This window comes from Canis lupus, chromosome 3 (genome assembly GCF_011100685.1).
Source record: "Canis lupus familiaris isolate Mischka breed German Shepherd chromosome 3, alternate assembly UU_Cfam_GSD_1.0, whole genome shotgun sequence".
In the NCBI taxonomy this organism is placed as follows: domain Eukaryota; kingdom Metazoa; phylum Chordata; class Mammalia; order Carnivora; family Canidae; genus Canis; species Canis lupus.
In genome coordinates, this window is record NC_049224.1 from 29,156,285 (window position 1) to 29,180,241 (window position 23,957).

The 23,957-nt window shown below is 35.7% G+C and overlaps 1 protein-coding gene across 1 annotated transcript in view; it reads left to right on the top strand.

Moving 5' to 3' along the window:
• Positions 1-23,957, top strand: part of TBCA (tubulin folding cofactor A) — a 75,690-nt gene that overhangs the window by 39,718 nt on the left and 12,015 nt on the right. Inside the window, exon 2 of the mRNA XM_038532487.1 lies at positions 15,775-15,880. Coding sequence (XP_038388415.1) covers positions 15,775-15,880 — 106 coding nt within the window. The remainder of the gene's footprint in view (positions 1-15,774; positions 15,881-23,957) is intronic.

The following is a 23,957-nucleotide window of genomic DNA, read 5'->3' on the forward strand; positions in this document are numbered from 1 at the left end:
ATTCCAAGTAGGTATTGTATAGAATATGGTTTGCAAGATCATGCAAGAGTGAGTGAGTGAGTTGAAAAAGTGTTCTGTGCTCGATTTAATTTGAGAGGGACTGAGATAAAGTTTAACAAGTTTCCTCATAGGATTATTCAAAAGCTTTCACTCTGTGAATCTTTAAGAGTGGACTACAGTATGCAGTATTTCCTATGCTTTATTCATAAAAATCTTTATCTTTTAACATCTCTTGGAAGAGCATGCCTTTGTTTTCTGTGAGAGAAAACAATTGTTACCACATTTGAAAATTGGCAGTTCGGTTATATTTACATGGTGAATTAGAAGATAGATTTGACCTCTACATATAAACAAGCTTGAGCCAGCTCCCATGTCTTTTTTTTAAGATTTTATTTTTAAGTAATCTCTACACCCAACATGGGACTGGAACTTACAAACCCAAGGTCAAGATCACATGCTACACAGACTGAGCCAGCCAGGTGTCCTGCCCCATGTTTTTATTTAACCCTAAGTGCTGCATTTATTACCTGGGTTTTAAGGTTGACCAGAGAAAGGTGTTTGTTAGAGGTATGTCCATATGTAATCATGGTAGCCTATCCACAGAATCAGGATCCTGAAAGATTCTATGGAATAATTCATCTGAAATAGTACAGGAAGACTGTAGAGAACAACAATTTGCAAAACATTGTGGTGCTCTTAAAATGCCATAAAATCCATTGTGTATTTTTCTGGTTTGGTGAGATAGAGTTAGAGGATTTGTTTTTACATGCTAATGGATTGTTCTTGGGGCAAGAGCTAACTAAACGTAGTGGGCCTCCAGTTGTGAAAATCCAACATTTTGTATGTATGTATGTATGTATTTTAGAGAGGGAGGGTGGAGGAGTAGAGGGAGAGAATCTTACGCAAGGCTCTATGCCCAGCATGGAGCCCAAAGTGGGGCTCAGTCTCATAATCCTGAGATCATGACCTTAGCAGAAATCAAGAATCAGATGCTTAACTGCCCAGGCCACTCCCTGGTACCCCAAAATGTAACATTACTGACAAACTCAGAAAGTTAGGCTGTAAAACGACTATTTTACTCTGAGTAAACAATTGAATAATAAAAGGGTGAAATATTAGAAGTATACAAACATTTTAAAAACTATAGACTGTAATTAATGAAACATAGACAAAGATTTGTAGGTCATCAAGAGTCATTGGGAATCACTAATCCTAGAATAATGCAAAAAATTTTACTATACTGACTTTTAAAACTAGATTTACTAGATGTTAAAATTGTGTCACATTCAGCTCTATATCAAGTATCATTACCAAATATTTAATCAGTTAAATACTTAAAAATTTTGCTTGAATGGAAAAAAAAGATTTAAACATGGTAAAGTACAAAATAAATACATATTTTAAATAGGCCCCTGAGCATGTACCAAATTACTGTATATGTATACCTTTAGATAGGAATACAGTATGAAAATTATTTTCAGCTCTTATATTTTTCTGAATGAAAATGATCAGTTAATGACTATTTTGTCATTCTTCTGTGATAAAGGGCCTTAAACAAGTCTTCAATATCAGTAAGAAAGCTTTGTTTCTTCTTGAACCATTTTGACCTAATGAATATATCTTAGTGTACAACAAAATGAAAAAATACGTTGTATATCAAAAGTACCTTTGTATAATGTTCTTTAACCCCAAAGCCATGAGTTTTTCTCTATCCTTAAGATCGACTAAAGAATCCCATAGTTAGCTCCCAAATGTTCTCCTCAGTAATTCCAAGAATAACTCGAGTTCATGGATCACCAAGAATAATTACTATAGTAAAATATCATTAAATTGGGCTTATTTTATAATTTGGTAAAATTCAGATAGCCTGATGTTAACTTATTTATGAGAAGTGACAGTCATGAATCAACTAAAATTATTTTCATTAAATGCTCATTTTAGTTTTGGTAAATTAATTTGGACTAACCATATATATACTTCATCATTTTTCTAATGTTCTAGGCAAACTGAACTGTTTCACAGAACAGAATGATGGTGTTGGAAATTGCTCTGTTCATAATACTGTCAGGGTCTTCCTTAGATGCTGCCTCAAATCCCTTTTATTTATTTTTTAAAGATTTTATTTATTCATGAGAGATAGAGAGGCTGAGACATAGGCAGAGGGAGAAGCAGGCTCCCCACAAGGAGCCCCATGTGGGACTCCATCCTGTCCCCTGGGATCACGCCCTGAGCTGAAGGCAGACTCTCAACCGCTGAGCCACCCAGGCATCTCTCAAATCCCTTTTAGATCTAAGTTATGTTTAACAAATTTAAAGTAAATTGTGAATAATAATAGTTCAGATTTCATTCTTCCAATACCATACTGTTTAGCTAACATGTTTTCAGTTTTCTTCTTTTAATGCATCTAAGATTGAATTGGCTGGGTTTGGTTTGGTTTGGTTTGGTTTGGTTTGGTTTGGTTTGGTTTGGTTTGTAGCTGCGTCACACTCTTTGGCCTATATTGAGCTTGCAAGCCAAAGCTACTTTATCTAGTACTTGTATGATTCTGAGGTTGGGAAAAAGGGTATCATTTTAGAGTGGGATGGTGAGCTCACTTTTCAACCTAGTTCAGTTGGCTGCTGGTAGGATGTCTAAATAGAGATGTTATTAAGACAGAAATAAGGGTCTGGACAGAAGGTAAAAAATCAAGTGTACAGAGAGATTTGTGATTTTTAGGTGGTAATTAAAACTGTCAAGAGGTTTTTGTATGAGATGAAGCAGCTGTGTGAGGTACTGTTACTTTTTAATACAAACTCAAGCAGAGGCTATTCACTGTTTTTAGCCCTTTCATTAATATATATTTTTCAATCTAACTGGTATCGCAAAAATCTCTAAGGGACAGTTTAGAGCTTTAGTGAAATAATTAATTTTACATTTTTGGTTTTTTAATTATTAATTCCTGATACATGTATTAGACCCTGAGATTCATAATATTGCAAAGAAAATAGGTTTTGTTTTTTTTTTTTAAGATTTTATTTATTCATGAGAATACACAGGAGAGAGAGAGAGGTGGAGACACAGGCAGAGGGAGAAGCAGGCTCCATGCAGGGAGCCCAACGTGGGACTAGATCCCAGGTCTCTAGGATCAGGCCCTGGGCTGAAGGCGGCACTAAACTGCTGAGCCACCCAGGCTGCCCGTGATACTGGTTTTGTATTTGTCATGTATCATCTTAGCTGTTTATAGAATGTCCTGTCGTATTTATTAAAATTACTAAAGCATGTATTCCATTTGAGCAGTGATTATAACTTGAAATATCTCCAGTATAGGTAATTAATTGAAGAGTACTGGGAAGATGATAAGGTAACAAATACGGTAAATCACACATTTACTTTCTTTCATTTAGATACACAAGAAGTTGATAACTTGTTCCTTCCAGTAAAGGGAACTGAGCCAGTGGGGTAGGGTGTGGGTGGCAGGTTGGTTTTCATTTTGAACTCTTTTGTACTATTCAGATTTTTAACCATAGAATGGTTTTACTTTGGGAACAGATAAAAGAAATTTAAATTTTGAAAATTGCTTTATTTCCTTCAAACATAAGGCAATATGATGTGTTAGTATTGACACTTGAAGTTAGAAGTCATAATTTCAAATCCTCATTCACCATTGCTTGGCCAACTGACATGAGGTGAGTCATTTCATCTCTGTGAATCACAGTTTCCCATTTGCCCTGCTTACTTCTCAGGATAATTGTGAGTTCACTCTGTAAACATATCTGTGAGGCACATACTCTGATAGGTGCTGAGAGGAGGAGACACCTTTTCAATCATTGAGCATCCACTATCAAGTGTAGAACTGGACAAAAATTTTGTTTTATGATTTTATTGAGAGAGAACAAGTGGAGGAGAGAGGCCATAGAGAGGAGAGGTAGACTCCCCACTAAGCAGGAAGCCCACTGTGGGGCTCAATCCCAAGACCCTTGGATCATGACCTCAACTGAAGGCAGATGCTTAACCACCTGAGCCACCCAGGAGCTCCAGAACTAGACAAAAATTTTTAACCTATTTTGATAAATCCTATATGCTATCAAGATCTGTAGGAAGTATTTACAGTAGCAGCTTGGGAGTGGCAGGGAAGAGATTAGTGTGGTCCTTCCAAAAGACAAGGACATTTGAGTTTAATTTTGAAGAATGAGTGGAGTTGGGACAGAAGGAGTGAGAAAAAGTATTTTGTTAAGAAAAAGCTCTATCTCATTTGATGTATGTTTGAGTGTAGCACATTTTTGTTTATTATAAGATAGTACTATAGCAAGTTCTTCCTTAGTTTTGCTATTCCCCAAAATTTTGGCTATAATTTTTAATTGAAATTTGGGGAAATCTGACTTGACTTTACAGTGACCACGAAAGAATTAGTGGAGAATCACTAAAACTCAACCGTATTTTTAGTACATACACTTTCTATATAGACCATAAGTATTAAATCATCAGATTCTGATGTCAGTCTATAGTTCTTTCTTACTAAGGAAGTAGTGTGAATTCTTAATTCAGGGGCTAAGCCTCTAATTTGCTGTCCATTTGCATTTTCCCAAATAAGTAGATTTTTAATTCCTTGCATCTTCTTGGTGTTTTTGTCCCAATATACTTTTGTATTTCTTCTCTGTGCTGGTATCTGTACCCTTAGTCTTCAAAAGCCCCAAATCCAAAGTTTTACACAGGTTTAGTCTTAAGTGTGAAATAGAGACTTTTGCACAAAATTAGTGTGGAGTATTTGTTAAAACAGTAAAAAACATAAAATTGAGTAATTGGTAATTTCCTTTTTACTTTTTTCATGCTTATTTGTATATGGGAAGAAAAAAATGAGGTATCTCAATTTCTGAGTGATTTATTAGTTCAGAATGAATTAGTCCAAGTAAGAAAGCGTTATTTCATAATTGCAGAACAACCTTCTGCTGTTAATGACTGTTAGCTTCAGAGTAACAGAAAATCAGGCTATTTGTGGGTTAAACAGTAAGGATGTTCATCATCTCATACAATAAGAAATCTAGAGGTAGGGTGCTTTCAGAGTTGGTTAATTGAGTAGATTGATAATGATCACAAAATTCAAGTTCTCTGATATCTCACAATGACCTGTCCTTTTAGGCTGGATCCTCACATGATCCCATGGACCTGCCATCACAGATGATGATGTCTAGGGAAGAAAACAGGATTATATCTACTTATATTGCATTTACAAATTTAGCAACCTTTTCAGAACCCATCAGTGAATAGCTCTTATGTAGCTTTGGCCATAAGCTTTGTATATGAGTCACATATACATGCCTAAGCTACCATTTGGCAAGTGGCTTCTTCCTTTGAAGGACATGGCTGCTTGTATGATCATAAAATTCTGTTGGCAGGTATGAAGTGGCTGTTGGATAGGCAACCAATAATGCCTGTTGCATTTGAGCCTATTTTTAAAATGTATTCAAATGTTTAAGAATTACTTTTAAAAATAAGTGTATCACTTGTAGCTAAGAATAACTATGGAATGAAGCAGTTCTTTGGCACTGTATAGCTATGAGAACTTGGACAAGCTCCATGAACTTCAGTTTAGTTATTACTAAAATGGGAATAATAAGGGTACCTATTTTATAGGGTTGTTTTTGAGGATTTAGTGCCATGATGCATGTAGCATGCTTTGACATAGTATTTGGCCCATAGTAAATGATCACTATATGTTAACTGCTTTTATTATCATATTTAATTTTAACTTAAATGATTCAAGCTTTTGTCTAAATCTCTTGTATATTATATGGGATGCCAATATTGTAACTGTCTCTTTTTGAGTTGTAACTGTTGAACTTTATCATAGGGCTAGTTTTGGGGGAAGCAGGCTTGATGATTGCCATTGGAAGTGCTAAAACATTAAAAGTCATTTCTCCAACCTAACTTTTTATAAGCATTGCTGTTTTCAGCATGATTTTATTATTATTATTTTTTGATAAAAGTTTCATGAAATAATATGTAGCTTGTATTCATTTCTGAAATATTGGTTCTGGGTCAGTTCTATTTAAATATAAAGACTTTTAAAAACATTGTAGGGAGGGATAATTAACAAGTGACTATAGAATGGGAATGATACTGAAATAGGACTATAAGTATTTGGGCCCTTGATAAAAGTTTATTTTCTTCCTTATCTCTCGCACAGTTTGTTTGTTCAGAGACAGAAGAGGTTGTTAATAGCTAGGTCAGTAGAGGAGAATGGTACCAATCAGGAAAAAGGAAATCATGCTAGGGATTTCAATCAAACAGGGATTTAATACAGGAAATTGGCTAAACAGGTGTTGATAAAACTTTTATAAAATGCTAAAATTTTATTGGCTGGCCAGAGGTCATCTTAGCCATCACTTATATCATGGTTTTTATGAGAAAAAAAAAAATAGGTAGGCATACCTTAGCTTTTAAACAGACATTAAAAACACAAATCAGACAAATGGGGAAAGATGTATTTTGCTCATAGTTCTATTGTAAAGGTTGAAAATGAATAAATAGATTATATATTGTCTTAAATATGGTGTATAGCAAAGGATTATTGTTTTGTTTTTTTTCCCAGTGGATCCTGTGCTGCCCAAAGGAGATTATTCTTGCAAAACTAAGTTAAATGAATTTTCCTTTTCATAATTGCTTCATATTACAACCATAACTAGAGGGGGTGGGGAAGAGTGCTTTTCCTGGAGTTTCCAGTTGTCTTCTTTTTTTTTTTCTTTTAATTGAGAATGGGGGAAAAAGCCACATGACTTCTCTTCTATCTTCAACTCATTGTATTTGTTCCTTAGAATCTATTCCATTCTTCTTCTTAAAGATACTCTTACAAGATTCCACACTAAGATTTTAGGCCAGGCCTACAGGATAGTTTTAATCCTGGGATTTTTTTTTTCTTCATTAGACCATTACATGTTTTTTTTTTAAGATTTTATTTATTCATGAGAGACACACAGAGAGAAAGGGGGGCAGAGACACAGGCAGAGGGAGAAGCAGGCTCCATGCAGGGAGCCCGACGTGGGACTGGATCCCGGGTCTCCAGGATCACGCCCTGGGCTGAAGGCAGGCGCTAAACCGCTCAGCCACCCAGGGATCCCCATTACATTTATTTGACCATGATTTTTTTTTCTTGATTTTTATCTTCAGTTTGCTGGAGTACATTCTTAAGTAAATTTCTCAGAAAGGAGGAATTGCAGATAAACTTCCTGAATTTTTTTTTCTAGAACTAATGACTATGACTTATTTCATCAGTTATCCGTATGACTTATTGTCTCCTTCAAATCTTAACTCCCATAACCTCTTCTCAAAAAGGCCTTCCCTGACCATTGTATTTTAAATTGCAAATAAATAAATAAATAAATAGCAAATCCCATATATTCCCAATCTTTCTTTACTGCTTCTTCTCTTAAAGTACTTTTATCACATTCAAACATACTGTATGTTTTGCTTATTTATTTATTTATTGTTTCCCCACTAAAAAGTGCTATATGGTAAAGATTTTTGTAGTTTTGTTCACTGTTATATCCTTGATATATAAAATCATGCCTGGGCAGCCCGGGTGGCTCAGCAGGTTTAGCGCCACCTTCAGCCCAGGGCTGGATCCTGGAGACCCAGGATCAAGTCCCATGTCCGGCCCCCTGCATGGAGCCTCTCCCTCTGCCTGTGTCTCTGCCTCTCTCGCTCCCTCTCTGTGTGTCTGTCATGAATAAATAAATAAAATCTTTAAAAATAAATAAAAATAAATAAAAAATCACGCCTGGCACATAGTAGCCCCTCAGTGAATGATTACTGGGTGAGTTAGTGAATGTATCCCTCACTATTAAAATTATAAATCCGAGTCATTAATCATTTTCTCTTAGAACTTTAAAGGGATTGCTCCATTGTCTTCTGTTATCTAGTGTAAAATATAATGTCAATCTCTTTTTTTCTTTTTCCTTTTATGGGTGACTTATTTTCTCTTTAAAAGCTTTCTTTTTCATGGATCTCTGGGAATTTTTATCAATGTACATAGATGTGGGTTTTTTTCATTGATTCTGTTTGGTACTTAGGAGGCTCTTTAAATTAAGATTATTGTTTCTTTTCCAGCTTTGGGAAGTTTTATTCTTTAAAAAAAAAATTCTTATCCTACTTTTTTTCTGTAAAATATAGTGTCTGATAAGAAATTAGAGCAATTCTTTTTCCAATAAGCCAGTGATCATTTACTGATGAATACTCCTTTTCCTACTGATGTGATAAGCCACTTTGCCATTCATTATTATTAGTAATAAATGAAATATAAATATTAAGTCAGTCTATCCTATTGTAGCCAATTTGGTATTTCATTTTAGTCACAGAAGACAGAATGCCAGATTTCACTCTTTAAGTGTCAATAAACATATCAAACCTTAAAGAGATATAAAACCAAAAAGAGAAAAATATGGAAAATGGCACAGGAAAGGAAAAGATAAATTTAATAATCAGTAGGAGCTGTAGATAGTAAATATTATGTAGTAAAATATTACACATCCATAAACTTTATGAATAGGGATGTTCATTACAGTATTATTTATAATATGGGAATGGGCTAAATGTCCAATTAGGTAATACTTTATTAAGCTCTCATACTGGCACTGTGAAATGCTTTGCAACCACTAGCAGCTATATTTTTCAAAGAATGCTTAGTAATATTGAAAATGATACATTGAGCATAGCATAAAGTATAAACTTGTTGAATCATTATATTTGTATACCTGAAAGTAATATAATAATATATGTCAACTATGATAAAAAAGAAAGAAAATCATACATTATCCCAATTGTTTGCATATACACACACATAAATTTTTACACATGTGTTTAAAGAAAAGGACTAGCGGAAAATATTCAAAATGTTAATACAGGTCCGTAATCCCATATATGAAACCACTGGGCCAATATGTATTTCTGAATTTCAGATTTTTTAGATTTTAGAACAGAAATATGTTTTCATATCATCTGGAGAAGTACTTTATAATCAAAAACATATTTCTTTAGTGAAACATGACTCTTCACATTAAGTAGAATATATCAAGTTTATAATTTCATGTCAGTGGAGATTATATTTTGCTGCTAAATCAGTCTGTGCCTACTATGTATAAAGGTCACGAGTTTCACCTAATCCTCTCTTTAAAGAACGGAAGATCTAACGTAAACTGGCTTCATTGTAATGTGACAAACACTTTGGTAGTTAAGAGAAGTTGGATAGAATTAAGTAGAGGTCTTCTAAGTCAGGATTCAGCAACCTGTTTTGTAAAGGAACAATTTATATATGTTTATATATATTATTTATATATAATATATATATTATTTATATATAAAATTTATATATAAATACATATATATTTTTTAAAGATTTTATTCATTTATTCATGACACAGAGAGAGAGAGACACAGTCAGAGGGAGAAGCAGGCTCCATGCAGGGAGCCCAATGCGGGACTCGATCCTGGGTCTCCAGGATCAGGCCCTGGGCTGAAGGCAGCGCTAAATCACTGAGCCACCTGGCTGCTCTAGTATATATTTTAGGCTAGGTGGGCCATACAGTTCTATCACAACTACTCATCTCCGCTGTCATTGCATGAAAATAGTCAGGGATGGTATATAGATGAACAAGTGTGGCTGGACACAAAAATTTCAATTCCATATGATTTTTACATGTCACAAAATATTTTAACTTTTGTTAACCATTTGAAAATACGGAATTTCATATTAAAAATATTTTTTAAATCACAAAACTCATTTGTAGCTCTCAAATATACAAAACAAGTGGCAGGCAAGATTTTGTTCATTGGCCATAGTTTGCCAATCCTTTTCTAAGACTTTGAATTACAGGATGTTAATTGAATGAGCTTCTTCCGGTTAGCCTATCAATCTCAGCTACTTTCATTTACTAGGAGAGTTTAGTAATAACCTCCTGGGTTTTAGGAATAGTGAAAATGTAGGGGCTCCTGGGTGGGTCTGTCAGTTAAGCTTCTGCCTTCAGCTCAGGTCACGATCTCAGGGTCCTGGGATCAAGCACTTCCCCCAGGGAAAGCTGCTTCTCCTCCTCCCACCCCCACATGAATGCATGCTTGCTCTCTCTCAAATAAGACGGTTTTAAAAGAAAGGAATAGTGAAAATGTCACTACTAATCCCAGTGGTTTCTGAGTATCCTTGATATTCTGAATAATAATCATGATGATAAAAAGATAATAAAAAAACAACGATAACACTGTTGCATTGATGATATGCAAGTTACTCCAGCAAAGATTCCAAACTTATTGGCTTCCAAGGACCAAGTGTAAGGCCTGAATGTTTGGAAACAGGAAGTTGTGTGAATTGGAAAAAGTGAATAGGGTTGCCTCATCTGAAAAAAGTAGTAGCCACTACTTAGCTCCATCCAGTAGAGGGAAAGAAACCCCAGTGTTCTCCTACAAAAAACATTCAAGAGAAATCCAGACTTAATATATAAGTTAAATTAAGTTTCCTAGTTGTTTAATGTGGTAACAAATCTGTTTTTGTTTATTCTTTTTAACATTGTGAATCAAAAGCATTTTTAGGACTCGTTTAAGCATGCTGGCAATATTTGCCATCTGTGTCCCAGCAAGTTTCTGTTTAAAAGGAACTCTTAGAGAATTATCTATAGTGATATGCATTAATGAGTTTTTTTTTTAATTTTTTTTAAATTTATTTATGATAGTCACAGAGAGAGAGAGGCGCAGAGACACAGGCAGAGGGAGAAGCAGGCTCCATGCATCAGGAGCCCGATGTGGGATTCGATCCCGGGTCTCCAGGATCGCGCCCTGGGCCAAAGGCAGGCGCCAAACCGCTGCGCCACCCAGGGATCCCCATTAATGAGTTTATTTTGAAATCTTAAATCTTAGAGGATATTTTTATCTTAATAATGAAAACTACTTTTTATTTTATTATTTTTAAAAGATTTTATTTATTTATTCATGAGAGACACACAGAGAGAGGCAGAGACACAGGCAGAGGGAGAAGCAGACTCCATGCAGGGAGCCCTACATGGGACTTGATCCCAGGTCTCCGGGATCAGGCCCTGTGCTGAAGGCAGCGCTTATCCGCTGAGCCACCCGGGCTGCCCTGAAAACTACTTTTAAAGCAGTTTTTAAAACTGTGTCAAATGCTCATTTCTTATACATGATGTTCACAATCTTCAACTGTCATAAGTCCCAAGTGTGAATATATCCAGTAAGTACAGTACTTGTGGCTGACTTTGTGGTTACAAGCTGCTTTGTTGTTGTTGTTGTTAATGCTTTTTGAGATATAATTGACATACCGTACAAATCACCTATGTAAAGTATATAATCCATTTAGTATAGTCATAGAGTTGTACAGCTGTTACCACAATCATTTTTAGAACAGTTCACCCCCAAAAAGAAACCTCAAACCTTTATTATCCTTGCAGTTCTTTCCTCGGCTTTTCTAGTCTGGTCAACCAGGACTAGAGACTTGCATCTCTGTAGATTTGCCTATTCCAGATATATCCTATAAATAGTCATAATATGTGGTGTTTTCTGTCTGGCTCCTTTCACTTAGTGTAATGTTTTCAAGGTTCATCCATGTTGTAGCATAAATCAGTACTTCATTTCTTTTATTGCTAAATATTATTCTGTTGTATGGGTATATCATATTGTATTTGTTCCATCAGTTGATGGGCTTTTGAGTTGTTTACACATTTTGCCTATTCATAATGCTATGAACATTCATGTACAAGTTTTTATGTGGCCGTATGTTTTCATTTCTCTTGAGTGTACACTAAGGAATGTAATTACTGGTATATGTGGTAACTGTGTTGAACTTTTTAAGGAGTCGCCAAACTTCAAAAGCAACTGTACCAATTTGCATTCCTACCAGCAGTGTTGGATGGTTTCAATTTTTCTACATCCTTGTCAGCAACACTTATTATTATCTGACTTTTTTTCCCTGATTTTTTCATTATAGTCATTCTAATGAGTATGAAGTGATATCCTACTGTCGTTTTGTACATTTCCCTGATAACTAATGAAGTTGAGCATCTTTTCATGTGTTTGTTAGGCATTTGTATATATTTGGATAAATGTCTGTTCAGATTCCCTTTAGCCATTTTTAGTTGGGTTGGTTTTTTATTGAATTATTAAGTTTTTTATAGATTCTGGATACAAGTTTCTTATCCAATATATGGTTTTCAAATATTTTCATTCTGTTGTATTTTTCACTTTCCTGATAGTGTCCTTTGAAGCACAAAAGTTTTTAATTTTGACAGAAGTCAATTTATTTCTTTTTTTCTTACAGTTTTGGTGTCATAAAAATTCACAGTCATCAAGATTTAGTTGTAAAAAAAAGATTTACCCTGTTTTCTTGCAAAAGCTTTATAATCTTAGCCTTTTAGATCTTTGATCCATTTTGAGTTAATTTTTTGATATGGTTGGTAAAATGGGGAGGTGGGGTAGAAATCACAGACTTTAACTTCAAAACTCAAATTTGATATGTCTGAAAATACTAATAAGTACGCAAATAAGTAGCAGGAAATACCTGATATTAGGCTGCCAAAATACTAATCATTAAGGCTCAGTGAAGAATGCATGGGATTTATTATGCTATTTTCTCTAGATTTTTTTGTTTGAAAATATCCATGACAATGTTTTTCTTAATATCAACCTATTACAGTTTCTTACTATCATTAATTACATTGGCCTATCATCCTGTATCCTTAGCTTTGTATTAGACTTTTAGTTATTAGATGGCCCCAAGAACAAGTTTAGTTATTACTATAAAAATCTTACAGTAAGAAAAACTACAAAATAAGGACAAATTAAGCTAAAATTTTTAATCTCAAGGTCTCTAAATTCTTGATATACCCAAAACTTTTATTCTATTTAGAATTTTATGAATAGTATGTTTAAATATGTTGTATACAAACTTGTGTAGTTTACAGATGCCTACAATGTACGTCTCAAACTTCTGTTGAAGGGCAACTGTTCTGGAGATTACTGGGTGGGGAAAAGTCCTTTTTGCCTCAAGTAAGCTTTTCATTGAAAAAAGTTAAACTGACTTCCCTACTACCGGACTTCTTAGGATCTTTTAATATGCAAATACAAATCTTAAATGTTTAAAACTTGGCACACAGTGTTTGTTTTTTAGAAAGTACGCACATTGGCACTCTTCTCTTTGTAAATAGAACAAGTAGAAAACCAACAAACATATAAAAAATTGACACCATCAAATTGCCGGGTCTAATTGACATTTATAGAATACGCCATTCAACAATACAAAAATACACATTCTTTGTTTTTTTGTTTTGGGAGAGGAGTAAAGGGAGAGAAGAAAAGAATCTTAAGCAGTCTTCTTGCCCATCACAGAGCCCCATGCCTGGCTCAGTCTCACAAGCCAGAGAGGATGACCTGAGCCAAAATCAAGAGTCAGACACTTAACCGACCAAGCCACCCAGATGTCCCAGCAAGCAATATTTTTTAAGCTTACTTGTATACCATGGAGTAGTTTGGAAAACACCATACTACATATTTAAAAATCGTGTTAATGCCATTCTTATATTATTAAGTAATTTAAGTTGATTTATCACTCCCCTAATGATTGTCATTTCGTAAATTTTTCCTTATTATGTCTATCCTTTTCTATTGCTCTTCGTTTTATAATTTCCTCTCATGTATTTGTCTAATTACTGAAAGTGACCAGATTTTGAAATTGCTGTTTCTCTGTGGTTTGCTGTTTCTCTGTTGGTGTGGATTTGTAACACTAATGGAAAATATTTTCAGTTAATTATGCCTTTAAAGTATAATAAATTATGACACATATGTATTATGTTAACTATGGCGTTTACAAAACTTGCAAAAGAGATCAGTGTTTAGAGAATTAAAAAGATTAGATATATTTTGGTATCTTTCTAAGAATTTTGCTTTATTCCAGAAAATTTAGAAAATATTGCTAAAGGAATAACTAGCAAATTTTATTACTCAAAATTGAAAAAACTGGTGAACTTTAATCCAAATCAGGAAAGATGGCACCATTACAATGGAGAAGCATATGAGGATGATGAACATCATCCTAGGGGTGGTGTTCAGTGTCAGACCTCTTAATGAGGCCAGTGAATAATACTTAACTATTGACATTTTATATGAAGTGTAGTAAATGGGTGAAGGACTATAATCATAGTCCATTACTTGTGATTGTTTTTTCTATTAATATTCAGCTATTAGGAATGTTATAAAAGTCAAATGAAGAATAAGCTCAAATGTAAAAGCTCAAAAAAAGTTTAACTCCCAGCTGACTCCCCCTACCCCACATCATTAGAAGTTCCTCCTTGGATAACCAGAAATAGTACTTTCCCAAGTGTCCTTTATTATTTGTTTCTTAAGTATCCTCTGTTATTTGTTTATATTCATTGCAACATAAAATTTTATATTTTGTACCTATTATTTGCTTTGTTTTTTTTTTTTTTTTCCACTGTGAGTTACTTCAGGACGAGTGCATGAAGGTCCTATAATACTCTACTGTAAATATTATTATCATTTTATTATATTTTCTTTTATCTATGTCAGTGACACAAGATCATGAAAGACAGAATGAGCCTTGCTTGCACACCTCAAAATTCCAAACTGGACCATATTTTTAGTTTTTTAATATTTAGTTTGTAGTTTATGTGGGGATTTAAATCCAAATTTAAAATCTGATTTGGAAGCTTTTCAAGTAGTATAACAAAAGTACTTTTTTCTTTTTAGATTTCTGAACTTATATTAAGACCCCCCCCTTGGAAGGAAGGCCTGGGTGGCTCAGCAGTTGGGCATCTGCCTTTGGCAGATCGAGTCCCCCATTGAGCTCCTTGCAGGGAGCCTGCTTCTCCCCTCTGCCTGTGTCTCTGTGCCTCTCTCTCTCTCTCTCTCTCTCTCTTTCTCTCTTAAGAATAAATAAATAAAATCCTAAAAAAAAAAAGACCCCCTTAGAATATGAAAATTATATTTTGAGGGGCACCTTGGTGGCTCAATTGGTTAAGCCTCCAGCTCTTGGTTCCCACTCAGATTACCATCTTGGTGTGGTGAGGTCGAGCCCTATTGTGGGGCTCTGCGCTTGGCAGGGAGCCTGCTTGAGATTCTTTCCCCCTCTGCCCCTCCTCTGGTGCACATGCACTCTTTCTCTCTCTAAAATAAATAAATACATAAATAAAATCTTTTTCAAAAAAACATGTTTTGAAATCCACTTAAAGATCTTTATTGCAAATGATTAGACAAAAACCAGTCCCTCACACAAGGAAGGTCAGGCATAAAATTAAATGAATAGTAAATACTTATTAAACGATTTTATTGCTGAAAACAATATAATCTTTCTTTGTTTTGGACTTGGCATGCAATATACCAATTGTTTTTTCCAGTAAGCTGAGCTTTTTCCATTATGTTGTTTCAAGTACATGTATACAAGTTTGAAAATATATATCTATTAATAAAGAAGGAAGACAAAGGCTAGTACATAATAATTTTGAGTGTTTTTACATTTTAAATAAATTATTATAGTGGAACATGTTTTTAATTAAAAATTTGAGAGCTTCATGCTTTGAAGATTACACTTGGTTTAGACAAGTATAGGACTTAAGGGTTTGAGGATCAGACTTAGATCTATGGCTAGAGTATTTTTCTTTCTTCTCCTCCTTATCTAGTACACATACTTTGGTATTTTAAGTATATTTTATATTTACATAGTTTCTTTGTCTCCTATGATCTGTTTGCTAGAGAGAAAATTAATCCTTGGAACCATTTTTGGTTTATTTATAGATTGGTCAAAGAAAAAATGATGTATGAAAAAGAAGCAAAACAACAAGAAGAAAAGATTGAAAAAATGAAAGCTGAAGATGGTGAAAATTATGCCATTAAAAAGCAGGTAAAACTGTATCTTTAATAATAATAGCTAACATTTATAGGATACCATGTTAACTAATATATTAACATCCCTTTGAGAAGGTGCTATTATTTTTTTCTTTACTATTAAAACATCCATTTAAAAATACAGAAACATAGGTTACATAGTTTGCCCAAGGTCACACAACCACCAAGCAGCATAGCTAAGATTTGAATACAGGAGTTCTGAGTCCAGAATTTGTACTCTCTTTTTTTTTTTTTTTAAAGAATATATTTATTTGAGAGAGAGAGAGCGCAAAAGAGAGTACAAGCAAAGGGAGAGGGAGAAGCAGACTCGATTCCAGGACCTGGGATCATGACTTGAGCTGAAGGCAGGTACCCAACTGACTGAGCCACCCAGGTGCCCTTAAAATTTGTACTCTTGGGGATCCCTGGGTGGCTCAGCAGTTTAGTGCCTGCCTTCCACCCAGGGCGTGATCCTGGAGTCCTGGAATCAAGTCCCACATCAAGCTCCCAGCATGGAGCCTGCTTCTCCCTCTGCCTTTGTCTCTGCTTCTCTCTCTCTCTCTCTCTCTCTCTCTCATGAATAAATAAATAAAATCTTAAAGTTTTTTTGTACTCTTAACCATTAAGCTATACTGCCTCTACATTTTAAGTATTAAATATAAAAATTGGAGGCACCTGACTGGCTTAGTCAGCAGAGCATGAGACTCTGGACCTCAGGGTTGTGAGTTTTGGCCCCACATAGGTTGTAGAGATTACTAAAATATGATAATAAACTTAAAAATATGTAATATATAAATGGCCTAATCTTGTGTTAAATGTACTTGTATATTAAATTTACAAGTATTTTCCCCAAAATGATGTGAAGACCACCAACATAAATACGTGTATTATACTTGAGTAGCTTTTTCTGATTATCCTCATGACAAATTTCAGTCTCCTTTGTACTACATACAAGACTCTCCCTAATTTTGGTATCTTCTTATCCAACCTTATCTCTTGCTATTCTTGGACCTCTTAGGTCCTGCCCTTTTGTTTCTTGAACATGCTCTTTTCCTTTGCCTCTGACATAAGTATGAGATGCTCTTCCTATTTCTCCTACCTACCTTTTCCTTATAAATTCCTGTTTATCTTTTAAACATCCCCTACCCTCTACCTCAACACTGATAATGATACTCCTCCTCTGTTCTCTGATAACATCTTACTTATTCCCATCAGAGCATTTTTTGAATAGTTACTCTTGGCTGACACTTGTTTCATAATTCCTTGGGAAAATAGAAGCCATTGGGAACTTTGTCTTTTTCCAACCATAAAATCTTTCAGCCTATCTGCATCTGTACCTGTACTGCCTTCCTTCCTATTAGAAATTAAGAAAACCGGGATTCCTGGGTGACTCAGCGGTTTGACACCTGCCTTTGGCCCAGGGCGTGATCCCGGAGTCCCGGGATCAAGTCCCACGTCGGGCTCCTGGCATGGAGCCTGCTTCTCCCTCTGCCTGTGTCTCTGCCTCTCTCTCTCTCTCTCTCTCTCTATGTCTATCATGAATTAATAAATAAAACCTTTTAAAAAAAATTAAGAAAACCTTAATTTAGTTTTTAGAAGACCCTGCTGCCTTCCTTTATGTGTAGTAGATCAGAGAACATTTGTGTTTAAGATTTTTGTAAATTTCCAGTAAATTGAGGGAAGACTGTAAACAGATTTGTAGATATAACATGTCACCTGATATGCTGACTTTCATGAACTAACTGTTCTTCATAAGGATTTACATATGGAATATAAATTTTTGATTCTTAGATTATGATGGTTAAATGCTTTATTTATATCACTCTTGTGCCTCTCTCACAATGTCCTCTATTGTTTCCCAACATCTAGTAAGAAATAGTATGACATAGTATATGACTTTTTGTCATCCAGGTTCTTTTCAGTCAAGCTTATTTTCTCACATGTGTAGCTCCTGACCTCAGGTTTTTCTTTGCCCTGTTCTTTTGATCACTAGTAATGTATTGAAAGGCCCCTGGATGGCTCAATGGTTGCCTGTCTGCCTTTGGCTCAGGTCGTGGTCCCAGAGTCCCTCATCGCACTCCCCACAGGGAGCCTTCTTCCTCTGCTTCTGTCTCTGCCTCTCTCGCATGAATAAATAAAACTTTTAAAAAACAAAACAGCCATGTAGCTAGAATAGAAGTTGAAAGTTACTAGAATGGAGAATAAATGTGTTCTCTTTCTAAATAAAATTCTACAAATAATGTCATAGATAATCATTTTTTAATATTTATATATTGGAAAAAAATAAAATTTATATATTGATCATCCTTCAATAAATATACTACTTTATAGGTAAGGATTAACTCTTTTCTTGAATCTTCTGTTCTCATTGTTATTTAAAAGTACTAGCCATTTAACTACATTATCATTGACTACATATGCAGATGTAAAAAGGAGAAAATTTTTGTTAAAAATCCTTTTGGGGCGCCTAGGTGGCTGAGTCATTTAAGCATCCAACTCTTGGTTCTGAGGTCAGTGCAGGTCATGATCTCATGGGTTGTGAGATTGAGCCCTGCCTTGGCTCCGTGATCAGTACAGAGAGTCTATGTGAAGATTCTCTCCCTCTACCTCTTGCTCCAAGTGTGTGCACATGCATGCTCACTCTTCCCCCCCCCCCCCGCAAATAAATAAAATCTTTAAAAAAATCCTTTCTGCCCTCAGCCTTGTTAAAAGTATCTCTTGTCACAATGGTCATGTTTTATAATATGATTTCTTAGATTCCTAGTCAACCTAGCACTTATATTCAAAAATACCATCCCATATTTAATTACAAAACAATAAATCTTTCTGTTTACCCCTATTGTTAACTGTAGCATATATAGTTGTCAGTTGCAGTTTTGTCTCATGAAACTTTTTCTTTAACCCAACCCACATACTTTTCTCAATTCCTTTTCCTAGCTTAGCTATACTACGGCCAGCCATTCATATTTTTTATTATATGCAACAAGAATTGCTTTGCCAAGAACACTACCGTATTCCTGTTTGCCTAGGACTTTAATTTTATTAATAGTTTCTTTATATCTGTTGTGCCCCTCATAGAAAATACCAAGAAGACCAAGTGCTGCATTTTACAGATTCTCTACTTGTCTCCCTGTATTTCCTCCTCTTCTGAGCTAAATCCCCACATTAGCCACTTCTTCTAACATGGCTCTTTTCTCACTCGGATCCGTTTTTTTCTGGCTTTCATGGATCTTCTGAACTGTCCATATCTTATAATACACATTTATGGGGCATCTGGTGGCACAGTCAATTAAGTGTCCAACTCTTGGTTTTGGTTCAGGTTGTGATCCCAGGGTTGTAAGATCAAGCCCCACATTAGGCTCTAAGCTTCTGGTGGGGGGCGGGGGTCTGCTTGGGATTCTCTTTCCCTCTGCTCTCCACACCCCCATGCCCCCCTCCCATTTTTTTAAAAAAGTAATAACATATTTATTATGCTATCAGTCCCTACCAAACTTCTCACCTCTAATTGGTTGTCAAAATTGGCCTTTCCTGAAAGGGAAACAAAAGCAATAATGAACTGTTGGGACTTCATCAGGATAAAAAGCTTTTGCACGGGGATGCCTGGGTGGCTCAGCAGTTGAGCGTCTGCCTTTGGCTCAGAGCGTGATCCTGAAGTTCCAGGATCAGGTTCCCTCCATGAAGCCTGCTTCTCCCTCTGCCTGTCTCTGTCCTTCTCTCTGTGTCTCTCATGAATAAATAAAATCTTAAAAAGAAAAAAAACCTTCTGCATAGCAAAGGAAACAGTCAACAAAACTCAAAGGCAGCTTCCAGAATGAGAGAAGATATTTGCAAATGACACATCAGATAAAGGGCTAGTGTCCAAGATATATAAAGAACGTATCAAACTTAACTTAAACCCAAAAAACAAACAATCCAGTCGAGAAATGAGCAGAAGACATGAACAGATATTTCTTCAAAGACCTACACATGGCGAATAAGCACATAAGAAAATGTTCCACATCACTTGTCACTGGGGGAAAGACAAATAGATATACCACTTTACACCAGAGAGAATGACTAAAATTAACAAGACAGGAAATGACAAATGTTGGCAAGGATGTGGAGAAAGGGGAACCCTCTTGCACTATTGGTGGGAATGCAAACTGGTACAGCCACTCTGGCAAACTGTGGAGGTTCCTCAAGAAGTTAAAAATAGAGCTACTCTATGACCCAGCAATTACACTTTGGAGATTTACCCCAAAGATACAGATGTAGTGAAACTGCAGGACACTTGCACCCCAATGTTCATAGTGGCAATGTCCACAGTAGCCATACTATGGAAGGAGCCACGGTGTCCTTCGATAGATGAATGGATAAAGAAGACGTGGTCTGTATGTATATACAATGGAATATTACTCAGCCATCAGAAAGGACGAATACCCACCATTTACATTGATGTGGAAGGAACGGGAGGGTGTTACGCTGAGTGAAATAAGTCCATCAGAGAAAAACAATTATCATCTGGTTTTACTCATGTGTGGAATATAAGAAATAAGGAAAGGAATCATAAGGGAAGGTGGGGTAACTGAATGGGAAAAAATTAGGAAGACAAACCATGAGAGACTCCTAACTCTGAGAAACTCTGCCGAAGGGGAGGTGAGTGGGGGGCTGGGGTAACTGGGTGATTGGCTCTAAGGAGGGCAGGTGATGAGATGAGCACTGGGTGTTATATGTTGACAAATTGAATTTAAATTATAGGTAGGTAGGTAGATAGGCCGGCCAGCTGGCCGGCCTTTCCTGGATTAAGGCTAATATTGGTTCTTGTGAAATAAATAACTGGACAGAAGACCTTAAGCCAAAATACCAAAGAGTTCTTCTGCCCTTTTCTTTTTGGTCTAAACAATAGAAAACAACCTTCAAATATGGCCCAAATGGATTTTAGTCCTTTGCTCATGATATCCCTCTTCTTTTCCACTTTCATTCCAATTAGGGGTAGATAGGATTTTGCCTTCAACCAGTGAAGGTATTCTGTCTGGTCTTTTGCTTTTTTTAAAAATCTGACCCATTACACAAATGATTAGCAGTGATAATCAAATGTGTCCCTGTTATTTCACCTGAAGCATGACTCATCTTTTATTTTCCAGAAATAATATTAAAAAGGCAAACTGGTACAATTTTCCCAACAAGGATTTACAGTTACTACATGTAATTGCAGTGTTGTAAAAATCTGTCTTTTTGAGAAACATAAACACACATTTTGTGTGTGTGTGATTTACTTGAAAGATGAGCTAACATTCACAATTGGGTATCTCTTTTTCCTAAAAATGAAGGGGAAGTTTTTTTCTTTATGTGGAAAAGAATAGGACACTTCAATTTAAAAGAGAATTTGATCAGGCATCTTTCATAAGACTGGTTCTGCAAGAAACACCGTATTTCTTTTATAAATAATAAAAATATTATTTAAAATAACTTCCATTGGTGCAAGAAAGTATCATTGTCTCTTGTTACCTATACCCAGGTTTATAAATCGTGCTCTGTTTGTACACTTGTTCTGTGTGTTGTTATAGATTCACAAGAAGTTGCAGTAAATGTTTAGGGAGGTCACTCTACACTCCTCACTAGTCGTCCTACAGTGTTAGTATCTTATATAATATTCAGGTCATGAAATTGACATTGGTACACCACAGAGCTTATTTACGTTTCACTAGTTACACATGTACGCATTTGTGTGTGTCTGTATATGTTTGCGTATATAGTCCCATACAATTCTGTCACATGTAGAATAACTACAACAGTCAAGATGGAAAACTGTTGCACACAAGACTGGCTTGTGCTGCCTCTTTGTAGCCCCTGTCTTCTCCATCCCTGTGTTCTAAGTAATTAATACTCTAAAGAATCATATAGTATGTAACCTTTTGAAATTGGCTTTTTCCATTTAGCATAATTCCCTTTGAGGTTCACTTAAGTCACTGAGTGTATCAACTTTGTTCCTTATTATTGCTGAGTAGTAGTCCATGCTATAGATGTATCACAGTGTAACCATTGAAGAGCATTTGAATTGTTTCCACTTTGGGGCTATTACCAAAAAAAGTTGCTATGAACATTCATAGACAATTTCTGCATGAACATAAATTCTCATTTCACTGGGATAAATGCCCAAGAAATTGTTGTGTTGTATTAGTACATTTTAAAAAAAATTTTTTTAAATTTATTTATGATAGTCATACAGAGAGAGAGAGAGAGGCAGAGACACAGGCAGAGGGAGAAGCAGGCTCCATGCACCGGGAGCCTGACGTGGGATTCGATCCCGGGTCTCCAGGATCGCGCCCTGGGCCAAAGGCAGGCGCTAAACCGCTGCGCCACCCAGGGATCCCCCATTTTTTGTTTTAAGAGAAACTGCCAAACTCTTTTCCAGAGTGGCTATACTATTTTACATTCCTACTAGTGATGTAGTAATTTGATTTCTCCACATCCTCACTAGCATTTGGTGGTATCAGTATTTTTATTTTAGCATTTAAGCCATCACCTACATGATAGATGTATAGGGATACCTGATTATGCTTTTAATTTTGATTTTCCTAATGGCTATAATGTTGAATATCTTCTCATTTGCTTATTTGTGTATGTATATTCTCTTCAGTGAAATGTCTGTTTATACCTTCTACCCATTTTTTTTTAAGACTTCTATTTATGTAAGTAATCTCCACACCCACTGTGGGGCTTGAACTCATGACCCCGAGATCAAAAGTCACACACTCTTCCAACTGAGCCAGCCAGGCTTCGCTAAGGTTTTATTTCTTTAAGTAATGTCTACATCCAGCATGGGGCTTGAAATCACAACCCTGAGATCAAGAGTTGCATGCTTTACTGAGTGAGCCATCTTCTGCCCACTTTTTAATTGGATTCTTTGTTTTTCTACTTCTGAGTTTTGAGAGTTACATGCTCTTCGCTGGATATGTGGTTTGCAAATATTTTCTCTTAATCTGCAGTTTGTCTTTTTAACAAGGTCTTTCACTGAGCAACCATTTTTAATTTTGAAAACATCTAATTTATGGCTAATACTTATTTTGTGAATTATACTTCTGGTTTTAAGTCTAAGGGACTCTTTGCCTAGTCCTAGATCCCAAAGATTTTTCTGTTTTTTTCCTAAAACTTCTGTGGTTTTATGTCTTACATTTAAGGCTTTAATCCTTCTTGAGTTAATTTTTATTTAATGGGTGAGGTTTAGTTTCTCAGACTCATTGATTCATCTTTTTGCCTATAGGTACCTAGTTGCTCCAGCAATATTTATTGGAATGGTTATCCTTCTCCCCCATTGAATTGCTTTTGTACCTTTCTCAACTTGTTGGATGTATTTGTATGGATCTATTTTTGCTTTCTCTCTTTTGATCCATTAATCTGTTGTGTATTTATTTATTTTTTTTTAATTTTTTTAAATTTTTATTTATTTATGATAGTCACAGAGAGAGAGAGAGAGGCAGAGACACAGGCAGAGGGAGAAGCAGGCTCCACGCACCGGGAGCCCGACGTGGGACTCGATCCCGGGTCTCCAGGATCGCGCCCTGGGCCAAAGGCAGGCGCCAAACCGCTGCGCCACCCAGGGATCCCTGTTGTGTATTTATTTACCAGAACCACACCGTCTTGATTAGTGTAGCTGTAGAGAAAGCTTTAATTGTAGAAGATTAAGTCTTTTCTTTTTTTTCTTTTATTATTTTAGCTATTCTACTTCCTTTGCCTTATCATACAAATTTTAGAATAAGCTTCCCTATGTTTATAAAACACCTTGCTAAGATTTTGATGTGAATTGCATTAATCCTATATATCAATTCTGGGGGCAAGTGGGTGGCTAAGTCTGTTAAATATCTCACTCTTGATCTCAGCTCAGATCTTAATCTCAGGGTAGTGAGTTCAAGCCTCAAGTTGGTCTCCACACTGGGCGTGGAGCCTACTTTAAAAAAAAAAAAAAAAAGCACCTATATATCAATCTGGGGAGATTTGATGTCTTTACTATGTCTTCTAGTCAATGAATGTGGTAAGCCTTTCCAGTTTATTTAGATCTGACTTCTTTCATCAGCATTTTGTAATTTTCAACATACAAATCCTGCAGTGTTTTG